We start from the raw sequence: 12,969 nt of genomic DNA on the forward strand, positions 1-12,969 counted from the left end.
TCTCTCTCTCTCTCTCTCTCTCTCTCTCTCTCTCTCGCTCTCGCTCTCTCGCTCTCTCTGACACACACCCGACGTGTTTAAGGACCAGTCTTGATGTCTATGCATAGGGGGATCGCCCACCGCCAGAAGTTCCACCAGATCCTTCTGGCTGATCCCTACTCCGAGGCGGTAAGTGGGATCCGGTCTCTCTCTATCTCTTTACGGTCTAGGTCAGTCTGTATCGCAGGTGAACCGATCGCTTTGCCGCAGGATTGTGAATTGATGGGCCTGCATCGGAGTCCCTGTTGTCCAATATACCGACGTTTCACATCAGCTCCCTATTGAGACAAACGGAATGTGTCCATAGTCGATGGAGGGACCGGAGACGGTAGGTCATCCTCTGAGGACGCTGGTAGGGATGAGGACTTCTTTAGTATTTTGGGATCTACAACGTAAAATAATGTCATGTTTTGGACTCAACACGTCCGTGTTCATCCTTCGTCTGAACACCCCAGGACATTGGACGGGACAACACGCAGGCGCCTCCACAGGGGAGATGGTTCCCCTTTAGCAACAACCATTAAAATAGTCTACAGTGTTAAATTGATAGCTGAAAGGGATGATATCGATTATTTCTAGAAAATCGTCACCCAAAAATGGTAATTAGGTTCCAAATGGGGATCCTGGCTTCAGACAAAAAGATGGGACTGCAATTTAATCCCTAGAGGTCACTGTTTTACAGATGTGGCATTTGAGGGGACTGATGCTTGTGGGAACATAGAGGTGACGGGACAGCCCGTCATCACAATAGATCCAGTTATTATGGGATGTAGTTTGGCTAATGTGTACAGCGTGTACAGTCCACACATTTCACTGCTTGCACAACAAAGGAATGTAAATTATGCTGCCCTACATGTTAGGTCTTCTGTCATAACTCTGAGACAATGCAAAAAAAAAAAAAAAATAGTATAAATAAGGAGTTGTAAAGGGCAATAGAGGCAGCAGAGAAAACAGGCTGACATGATGTGTCATCATTACAACTTTGCTATGTTGTATTTACCTTCAGAGCAAAAAAAACCTCAAGGTCAGAGAGACGAGAGAGAGAGAGAGAGAGAGAGAGAGAGAGAGAGAGAGAGAGAGAGAGACAGAGAGACAGAGAGACAGACAGACAGACAGACAGACAGACAGACAGACAGACAGACAGACAGACAGAGATTCAATTCAATTAAATGTAAGTTATTGGCATGAAAAAGGCATTCCTTGATATTGCCAAAGCAAAACAATAGCAAGGACATAAGTAACACAATGAAACAAGTAATGTTGAAAGAGAAAAGGCAGTAAACATCAGTAACAGTTGGTACAAAGAACTAGAGAATTAGTTGCAGAGTAAAACACAATGTGAACAGTAGGCCCGGTCTGTGGCCCGGTCTGTCTGTGGGCCGGTCTAATGTGGACCGGCCTTTCTGTCTGTGTACTGGTCTGTCGACCGGTCTGTCTTTGGACCGTTCTCTCTGTCTGTCTATGGTTGGTCTGTCTGTGGACCGGTCTTTAGGGCTGGTCCACTGAGCCCGGATCTGCTCTGCGACTCCCTGGGTGTGAGGGCAGATGCGGTGCTTTACTCTCTGCTGGTGTGTCCTGATGGCTCAGGGCCAATAACTGTCCCTTTTGGATCGGGTTCTGGGTGTGCTTGGAGATACCTCGTTTTGGCCAGGGTTTTGCTGGGGGCGGGACTTTCTTCTGGGTTGGTGCCCTGGTATTTTAGTGCTTTTAGTGCTTTGTGCTGGAAGACATTTGGATTGAACAAAATATGAAATTCCAATAAATCAATTTGACGTTTGACGCTCTTTCTCTCTCTCTCTCTGTCTCCCTCTCCCTCCCTCTCTCCTAACATGACAGTGATGTGATGACTTCACTCGCTACGGATCCAACACTTCCTGATTCATAACCAGAGCGCCATGGCAACAGGCAGAAAAGGTTGGTTCCCATCCGTCTGTCTCTCTGAGGATATATGTGTGTGTGTGTCCGTGTGTATGTGTTTCCATGGACTTGTGTGGGTGCGTGTGTGTGCGTGTGTATGTGTTTGTTTTCACACACGTTTGAAAGAATTCAACTTATAGGTTGTGATCGGAGCCATGGGGAGAGACAGCGTTTAGAAGTTTTCTTGCCATCCTGCATGTTTGACAACATATGTGTCAAAAGAACTACTTCAGACACGAGACCCAGATGTTTGAATTTAGGATTGAAGGTGATGATTTATGAGCTAATAGCTCCCAGCTCTTTTCTGTGCATCTCCTCCCTGATTGACAGTAAAGGCACCCTCCAAATGGCGGAGGAACTAAGGGAGGGGATGTTTTTGTTTAGTTTGACAATCTTTTCCGCTCTCTCTTTACAACCCTGGAGTCTCTGCGAAAGCACCTTTGAATGGTACGGCCATGTTTAGCCTTAGTTGTGGTGTGTTCCCCTGTCCTACCGGTCACAAGGGTCCACCTCCAGTAAAGGGGGTGGGGTGCGTTTCCCCGACGACAACGAGCCCCCAGGCTCTCCTACACGCCGTGACGACCAGACCTCCCCGGCAACCATCACGGCCATCCCAGAGAAGGACGGCAGCTTCCTGGTCAAGGTGTGTCCATGTTCATCCTAGTGTATTCACACACAAAACACAAACACATACACACTCACACACAAAAAACACACACACACACACACACACACACACACACACACACACACACACACACACACACACACACACACACACACACACACACACACACGTCTGTAAGTTGGACATTTTCTTCTGCTTTGACATTAACTTTGTAACAACAACTCCTTTTGTTTATAAAGACATGTTTCTCCATTTATTTTGTAGTCTTACTCTTGACTGAATGTTACCCCCCTGCCCAGGCCGGGTTCCTGAGGAGTCACCACCGCTATGAGGTGGTCTTCACCGTGCCGGACGTGCAGACCGTGGGCAAGGAGCTCTGCTCGCTGCATCCTGCCGCACATAGCAGCCTCAGAGTCCACTGCATCACCAGCACACTGGAAGGTAGGTCCAGACCCTGTCTGAACTGTGACCCCATCCCATCCAATACGCAACATCTAACGTTAGTAATACTGACCCATTAGCTCTAAAGTTACTAACACTGAAGCTATTAGCTCTAAAGTTACTACCACTGAAGCTATTAGCTCCAAATAGTGGTGCAAAGGGTCAACCGTACGGGTCAACCCTCACGGTTCGGGACGCAAGTGATCCGCGGATCGGCTGACAAAAAATAAATAAAAGTTGTGCGTTCACGTTATCGGTGTATGTTTAAAGGACAATTCCAGTATTTAGCACATTGAGCCCCCTTTCTGGTTTGTCTAGGACGAAATATAGTGGTTGACACACCGAAATGTTGACTATTGGTCCTGTCTCGGGTATTTTGCTCATATCGAATCGCCCCTGCCTGCTTCAGAATGGCTGACTTAGGGCATTGACAAAACTGTCCTTGAAACAACACTAAACGTTCGTTTTCAGAAATGTGCAACTCCCCGAGTGGTTAGTGGTGTTTGTCTATGTTCCTTATCAAGTATCGTAGCGAAATACAGTTTCTGTCGTGTTTTATTTGTCATTTATGTAAATCCCATTGACACGGAAACCAAACCTGAAGCGGAAATGGGCTGTTTATGTTTGGTTGTAGTCTTTTCGCTCGGTTCTCCGTATCAACAGTAGGGCTAGAACCGAGCGAAAAGACTACAACCCCCCTTTCTGTTTCCGGTCACCGAGCAATGAGTCTTCAAACAAAATGCCAAATAAAACACAACAGAAACTATATTTCGCTACGATACTTGAGGTATCAAACTACCTAGATAAGGATGTCTGCTTTGCCTGGGGAGAGCGTAGACTCTAAACTCTCCCCAGGCAAAGCAGACATCCGTAATTTAAAGGGGAACTATGCAACTTTTGTGGCTTAATTTATTTTAATATAACGGCTTAAGAGTCATTGTGATGGTTCTATAACCCTTTATGGGTCGATTGGTCGCTGTTTCGACTCCCCCCTAGCGCATCTTGGTGGAAAAAGGGAATATGCAAGTCTCTGCCGGCGACCCGCAGCCCACTCTCGCGGGAGTCTGGGGTCTAGCGAAGCACCGAATTGCTTTACGGCATACAGACCCACAAACACGGAACCGGCACGATGTAACACAAGTAGCGAAGGGATTGTTGCATTCATCATGGATCAGCCGACTAAAATGAGACAGAGAAACCCAATGTCGGAGAAACAGAAGAAGAGAAAAGGGAGACTGACCGACAGAGAGGCCAGACACGAGTAAGCGTTGGGCGAGCTTCTCAGGAATAGAGTGAACTGAAAGAACAAGAAGACTGCAAATCGGATGACGACTTGCCATGGCCGTGTTGCTCTTGAAATTGTAAGTAACCTTGGGTGAACTTCTTTTTTGTATTGTGGCTTCTTGATGTTGATAGTCTCTGTAAAAATGTGTTTGCTCGACCGCTTTGTTGTGAGCCCTGTATATTTCTAGCTTGCTTACTCGCTACCAAACCTTTGTTTCCATGGTTGTTTTGCTGTTCCTCTGTCTCGTCCCCCAGATACAGGCTAAATCCCAGAATCCAGGTTCTTGTTTATTTAGATCATTAGACCGCTATTCGAATGCCTCCGATTTATCGATGAGTGTATAGCCTATATCATGTGATATGTCCGGCTGGCCATATAATGCAGTTCCCTGCACGAGAGCTGCTAGTTAGCACATATTCGTCTGTAACAGAACTGTTACGATACGTGAACCTCCATTATAGCTTTAGCCATGTTTAACCTTTAGTGTAGTTCCCCGCTTGTAAACATGTTTGTAAAAAGATTGCTTCGTATTTTTTCTTAGTTACAAGCGTTGGCAAACAGCATTGTTATGAGGAGGCTTGATGACCCAAGACAGATCGGCCTGCCTGCCCTGGTACAGCCACCACCTACATCCGAACTTGTGCGGGTACAAGTGTCACGAGGAAATCCAGAAAACCCTCAAGAAGATGTTACACAATAGCCATAAGGCAAAAAACAAACCATGAAGAACTGTCACTCGCATTTCTTTCAATATCCAAAATAAATATTATTCTAACCAAAGTGTGTATTATTGAACAAATGAAGGAAAGGTGGTACAATCATCTGTTATTTAAGAAAATGAAACATTTTAAAACCATATACAATAATATTTATTTACAATGTTTATTTGCAAGCATTTACATGTAAACATACTGTAAATGTGTCCCTAATCTTCCAGACACAGCATCTGCCTATGACAACATTCCTGGGGGACGAGCAACAGCATACCGTCTCAATCTCTGAATCCATTTCCCTGTAATTCCTTACACAAGTGACGTACTTGAGCAGATTCATAAATGTACGATTGCTGCAAATTGTTCATGCTATCGTTATGTATTATGTTGGCCAACACTCTGACACTGATCGTTCTGTTCAACAACCAAGATAAAACTTTATTGTCTTTTTATCTTTTTTGTTGTTGTCAATCCGAAAATGATCCGACCCATGACTCAAAAACCATGACACGTTCCGAACCGTGAGTTTTGTGATCCGTTGCACCCCTAGCTCCTGTTACGTATTTTAAACACATAAGCTGCCCCCACATAACCACTAGGAAGCCCTTCGAACACATAAGCTGCAATAACTACTCCAGCCACAGATGGCAGCAACTTTAGACAGGTGAGGATGGCGGAGCCATTACGTCACACCGGCCATGCCCACTGCACACAGGCCACGCCCACTTGATAGAAACCAGCTCAGAGTCCAGATTTAGGCCAGAACGAATAGGTAGCCCCGCCGAGAGGCCCGGGCCTAAGCCCGGGACTCGAAGTAGAGTACGATATTATTCTCATACGCGTTAGATACAATTCCCTCCCTCTTGCTTCATAGTTACCATACCGAAATAGGCCTACTTTAACAAATAAAGTGAGACAAATAAAGCGACCGATTGGACTACTTTCTTCAGAAAAAACGCAACACCCCAAATTAACTAGGACTAAAACTACTAGCTCCAATAATAACACTGAAGCTATTAAGGAATTTCTCCTCAAGGGGATTAATAAAGTTGTTATCTTATCTAAATAGCATAAAAGTTACTAGCACTAAATCTACTAGATCAAAAGTTACTCAGACTAAAACTACTAGCTCCAAAGTTACGAACACTGAATTACTAACTTCAACGTTACTAGCCAAAAGGCTAAGAACACCAAAACATTTGGACCCAAAGCCAGTAGCCCCATGCTACAAACAGCCAAACGCTGATAGCCCTGATGCTACTGAATCCAGAGGGCAGGAGCTTAATGGCTTCAAATTCAGAAAGGCTGCACCACAGTAACAGTTGTTGCTGTGGTAAAAACAAAATCAGGTGAAAAAATGACTTCTCCTCCTTCTAGTGAGATTATATGATGTTAAATTATTAGCAAAAAATTTTTTTGTTGTAAATTCATGGGAGGAACATTTACTGTGTAATTATAATTCATAAATGTACATGGAAGTAAATGTAATCCTTCTCATTTGCATTGCATCTCAATCTCACAAACAAATCTTATAATTGTTTGAATATCAATAGCAATATATACATACAAGAAACCATGACCAAGGTTGTTGCCTCAGAAGAATGATGGGAAGGACTTAATGGAATCAGTCCAAGCACAAAGGACAGATCAGTACTGATATCATGAGCCCGAGCTGACAAGGGAGGCTTCAAAAATCTATAGGACAGCTCTGATTACACCCACAGTCTTGCACGCACGCGCACAGAAACACACACACACACACACACACACACACACACACACACACACCACACACACACACACACACACACACACACACACACACACACACACACACACACACACACACACACACACTGTCTGCCTGTCTGTCTGGAGTTAATAATAAATAACTTGGATTTTCCTTGTGAAGGCAGTGATGTCCATTTAGTGAAAATCCAACTATCGTTCAATGCAATGTGCCTCAAAACCATATATTTTCAATCCACACATATGATGACTGGACTGGTGTCCGTCCGTGGTCATTAGTCTAACCTCTGTCTCTTGGTCTCTCTCTGCAGGGGGCATCAAGGTGACGTGTGAGTACCGGACCCGGCAGGAGGGCGTTCTGCAGGAGGACATCACCCTGGTGACCAAAGGCAGGAAAGACATGTGTGTGAAGGTCCGCCTGCAGGCCCGGGTCATGGGTGGGTACACCCTCACTTGGGCTCCTGGTACACTTCGGTTAACTTTTCCTTATTGCTGCCTACACAAACGATGCATCTATGACATGAGTCCCTCAGAGTGACTCAGCACAAGTGTGCATAATTGTATTCTTGTTTGGATTGTTAATATAGCGCTGCATGCTAATTAGGCCTATGATCTATATTATAGTAGCCTTTTGTTAAAAGGGAAAATAATTATACTATACATATAACATATATAATATAAAAAAACAACGTCACCAGTGACTTATTCAACTTGATTCCAAAACGACGCGACTTCCATAGGATGTCTCCTTTAGTTTTCCATTGTCTACTTAGCTTACAGGAATAACACAGCCTACACTTTGACACTCAATGCACCCAAGGTCCTAATTCACCGGTTTCCACAGAACTTCACTTTACAGCGGCTAAATTAGCTTTATGCAGACGCTAGTATGTCACACAGAGACATTGCTGCAGTAGTTATAATGGGGTTTTATAAGAGAGTGTATCTTCAGATCGCTGCAGGGGTGGACTGGCCATCTGGCATACCGGGCATCGTCCCGGTGGGCCGTTGACCCAATGTGGGCCGGTCCGGTCCGCTATGTTTTCTTTTTTCCTCTCTCTCTAAATTCCCTCCAATTGGGCCGGCCAATGGGCTACAGAGGGTTAGCAGTGTGTTGCCAGCATCGACGCATATTATTGGTCTATGTTTGTCATTGTCAATCAATCATGGGCTGACTGGCTCAGGGAGTCCTGGCAGTGCTGTCAATCACAACACAAACCAGGGTGGGCGGGACCTCATGGCATGGGCCGGAGTCGCGGGAGCCGGTACGGAGCTGAAAACGCCCGGGTGGTGCTGAAAAACGGCGACATAAGCCTCTGGCGATGGAAGTTAAATGTTCAAAATTGACAGACCTATTTGGTGCCGGTGTAAGTACCATATCGGCTCGGCTTCCAGATCGGCTCGGGGTCCGTCGTCTGCTGATTACGTTACACAATATTGTGTTTGGCTGTACGATTGAATGGGCGTACATTGCGATTGGCTGTACGTCGGACATTTGTAATTGGCTGTTTTGTGCTGTAGCTCTGGCTGTAGTCATAGCAACCACGAGTCAACAGCGAACACATGTGTGAGCGCGAGTAGGTCTATGTCTAGTTTCGGTTTGTGTTGCCAGATTGGGCATATGTCCCGTTTTTCCAGCCTAATGTGATTCAAAGTAGCCATTTTCATATTGATGTTAATTTCAAACATCTGCATATCTTTTAAGTTCAATTAACAGTTATGCAGGTAGGCCTTGGGGCTCTTTGGAGACTTAAGTCATCCTTCATGACAGATAAATTTGTCACCAAGTGTCACTACATCAAAAAAGGCTACATGGCTATTGGCTACATATACTTGTCAGTACACAGATACTGAGTACAAGTTCTGTTTGCAGTTTTTTTGCAAGTCATGAATTTGGTGAGGAGTGTAGCTGGCTGGCTGCGGACGAGGAAGTACGTTTTTGTAACCATAAATAGAGAATACAATTTTTTTTACCTATAGCCGTTTGAAAAGTCTAAGACATGAATTACAGGTCTGAATAGATATGCATTCTCATGCGTGTTTGTGCACATGTAAACATACATGTGCACATACACGTATATGAGAATGCATATATATTTAAACCTGTAATTCATGTCTTAGACTTTCATACAGCTATAGATAATACATTTTTTCAATTCTCTATTTATGGTTTCATAATGACTGAGTCACCGTTAAAACAAATGAGTTTCAGCTCTAATGCTGCTACTGTCTGTAATATGTTTCTATTTAGATTATTTGTCGAGATATTTTGTTATTATTGTCCGAGTCTGGTTTTAACTAATTACCCCAAAAGATTTTCACAGTCACAGACTAAAAACTGCAAGAGAGAATTTAGCGTTGGATCAAGTGTGATATTTAACAAGGGTTTTATAGATCTGTAGATATGGGTGATGGAGATGCAGCGACCACAGGAGGTCCGTTAACTTCCTGTTCGGGTTTCACATCTATTTTGTCAGCAGCACCAGAGACACAAACTTGAAAAACAAAAACAGTAAAAAGCGACAACTGCTATTTACAGTGTTGTACTATTATTGGATGGATGTACTTGATTAAATTGTTTTAATCAAGTACATACAGGCTTCTTCCCGTTCATCTCGTCCCACCCCTAGTGCTGATAATGTAGTGGGCTGGTCTGGACAGAAAATGCCAGGGCTGACTTTCTGTCCCAGTCCACCCCTGGATCGCTGTAACATCACCAATCAGTATCAGATATTAGTTTCATTCCCATCGATCTGAGATGAACTACATATTACAATTTAGCAATGTTACTTTGGTGGGAATTTTTTTATCTAATGAGAGGACACACATTTCTGCAAGGCCAGCAACCTTGTGAATACAGAATAAATGTTGACTTTGTAGGCTTGGGGCGTAGCCGCAATCTCCTTACAGCTGCCGGGGCATGACCTCTGACCTCATAAAGAGAGATTTGCGATGGATCTGGTGGCGGGGAGCCAAGAAATGGCAGATGTCCGATCCGTCAGGCACTGATTCATTGGATTTTCCTTTTTTCTTTAAGCATAAAGCCCAAAACGAGGGGTAGGACATCCAAACCCATCACCAACTTACTGCCATTGAGTGCTGTAGATTCCACCAGTAGCTGAGCTAGAGCTAGCGTTGCCAGGCTAGCTCTCCCAGCCAAGTCACCTCTGATCCCGCGGCTGTTGGTCAAATTTGATCGCCGGTGTGGAATATTGTATATGTCGTGCTTTCACAAAGATTGATAAAGCCTGTTATGCATATCATTAAAGTACATTTGATCCAATTGTTCAATGGATAATTGTACATCGGATAGAAAGTTGCCTCCAGATGTTGACATGTGAAAGTCACTCACTGGAGAACTTCACATGAACCTGACACGACAGCCAATGACAAACTGCAAATATCACCCATATGAAAACAGGACCTGGGTGCTCTGTACATGACCATTTGGGTCTTTCCCAAATTCAATGGGTTTCACGCTGTTTTATTGCTTAAAAGTCAATGTTGATCAAGGCTAAATACTCTGCAACTGGTTTCAGCAAAACTCCAGAATGTTGCTATGAAAACAGCCCGTCAGCTCCACGCCTTTGAAACATAAAACCTGCCTATCATGCAGCTCACTTCTTCTCTTAAAGGGGACATATTATGCTTTTCGACTTTTATGACCTATAAACGTTGTTATAATGTTTGATAGTCATGTTTAACCATACACAAAAAACTATGTAGATTTTCGGAAAACTCTTCCTCTCATCTGGGCGCTTTCAGCCTTCTCTGTCAACGCTCCGCTTCATCCTTCTCCGCCCCCTCCTGCCAGGGACGCAGGAAGTCATATGAAGTGGGGGGTACGACGCTGAAGTTGGCATCCGATTCGCAGCATCCGATTCGGCTTGAAAACCACTTAGAATCTTCAAATCGGTCCTGATTGAAAACCACTACACCTAGACTCTTCAAATCGGGACTACATTATCAGAGTGAGGCTATACATTATGTAAAACATAGTTTCAGATTTGTGAAACCTTTACCCTATTTGTGAAAATGCAATACAGGCTTATTTGAATGCTTTTTAGGGGTCCAGACCGCATTGCATTTTCACAAATAGGTTAAAGGTTTCACAAATCTGAAACTATGTTTTACATAATGTATAGCCTCACTGTGATAATTTAGTCCAGATTTGAAGAGTCTAGGTGTAGTGGTTTTTAATCAGGATCAGTTCTAATGCGGTCTGGACCCCTAAAAGGCATTAAAATGTGCCTTTATTGCATTTTCACAAATAGGGTAAAGGTTTCACAAATCTGAAACTATGTTTTACATAATGTATAGCCTCACTGTGATAATTTAGTCTAGATTTGAAGAGTCTAGGTGTAGTGGTTTTCAATCAGGACCCGTTCTAATGCAGTCTGAACCCCTAAAAAGCATTACAATGATCCTGTATTGCATTTTCACAAATAGAAAAAAGGTTTCACAAATCTGTAACTATGTTTATTATAATGTATAGCCTCACTGTGATAATCTAGTCCAGATTTGAAGAGTCTAGGTGTAGTGGTTTTCAATCAGGACCGATTTAAAGTGGACCAGCTGCTGAATCGGATGCTGCGAATCGGATGCCAACTTCAGCGTCGTGTGGGGGGTGCTGTATGTAATCGAAAAAAAAAAAAAAAAAAAACCCGCGGCATTGCCTGAGTTCAAGTGTTGTAGTTGCGTCTGTTGTCCACTAGAGGGGGTGCGGCAGCACCCGGAGCACCCCACTTCCTGCGTCCCTGCCTCCTGCCACCCCAACTCCGTTGTGATTGGTTACCTTCCTTGGAGCGTGCGCACGGGCAGATTTGACCAGGCATATGGGGGCGTGGCAGGAGTACGTCTACGTAGATGTTTCCCGGAAATATGAACAAGTGAATCGCAATCGTTGTCCCGAGTGTTTAGCGCTCTGCACAGCCACCCCAGACTGTCAGCAGGGAATACGTCGAAATGCATGTACATCAGACACTTAAGTATGGTTAAACATGACTATCAATCATTATATCAACGTTTATAGGTCATAAAAGTCGAAAAAGCATAATAGGTCCCCTTTAAAGACCACGCAGCGAGCAGTGGCTGTATTGAGTACTACTAACCTTTACGTTAGTAGTACTCTGCATTATAACGGGTTAAATACATCAACCATTTGCACAGCATTTTTCCACTTGTAGTTGCAGCCTTTTTATTTTGTGTGTGTTCAAGGGCTGTTGAATTACAGTGATCAGACAGTAGAATAACGCTCACATCCCAGAGATTATATTATGACTTACATCTCATGTCTCACATTCAATAGCAACAGACAGCAACCATACAAAACGAGTCAAGTTGCATACACTTAAATGAGTGAGAAGAATCCTCCCGTCCTTTCGTCCTGGTGTGTACCTCATCTCCTCGTTGTTGTGCCCTCGTAGACCCCCACCACGGGACCCCCATGCTGCAGGAGGGGGTGAAGTGTCTGGGGATGGAGAAGGACAGCCAGGGGAAACACAGCAGCAGCCACAAGAGGAAATGACCCGACAACACAGCCACAAACACACACACACACACACACACACACACACACACACACACACACACACGTAACATAACATTACATAAATGCTTGCTTAAATATGATATTCGAAATTGTATCTTTAAATATATTGTAATCTAGATCAACTGTTAATATGTATATATATATAGATTAGTTCTGTCAGTTAAACGCGTTATTAACGGCGTTAACGCAAACCAATTTTAACTGCGTTAATATTTTATCGCGCGATTAACGCAATTCTTTTATTTTTTTTGGAAAATTATATATATATATTTTTTGTTTTTTTGGGCTCAAAACAAAGAAGCAGTAGCCTGACTGCTATGTTCAAGGCAGTATCTTTGTATGTTCATCGCTTAATTGCACTATAGGCTTTTTATTTGTATCGTCCTGTTTTGATCAGTATATGCCAATGTTGTTATCAATAAAAAAACATTTGCACAAGGCAAGCCGATGCACTTCTCCATGTTGATAAGAGCATTAAAATGAGAAAAATTAATGGGACAAAGAAATCAAGGGATATTTAGCATAGAAAAAATAATTGCGATTAATCGCAATTGCTCGCGATTAATCATGAGTTAACTATGGCATTAATGTGATTAATCGCAATTAAATATGTTAATCGCTTGACAGCACTAATATATATATATAT

At 43.4% G+C, this 12,969-nt stretch overlaps 1 protein-coding gene across 1 annotated transcript; it reads left to right on the forward strand.

Annotated features, from left to right (window-relative positions):
* Nucleotides 1-77: 77 nt before the first annotated feature.
* Nucleotides 78-12,400, forward strand: LOC130379093 (adipose-secreted signaling protein homolog). Its single transcript, XM_056585692.1, has 6 exons — nt 78-168; nt 1,876-1,953; nt 2,460-2,599; nt 2,884-3,025; nt 7,084-7,209; nt 12,199-12,400. Exons 2-6 carry the CDS (start codon nt 1,935-1,937, stop codon nt 12,297-12,299), a joined length of 528 nt encoding a protein of 175 aa, XP_056441667.1. The 5' UTR covers nt 78-168; nt 1,876-1,934; the 3' UTR covers nt 12,300-12,400.
* Nucleotides 12,401-12,969: the final 569 nt, after the last annotated feature.

The sequence above is a fragment of the Gadus chalcogrammus genome, chromosome 3 (assembly GCF_026213295.1).
Source record: "Gadus chalcogrammus isolate NIFS_2021 chromosome 3, NIFS_Gcha_1.0, whole genome shotgun sequence".
Lineage (NCBI taxonomy): Eukaryota > Metazoa > Chordata > Actinopteri > Gadiformes > Gadidae > Gadus > Gadus chalcogrammus.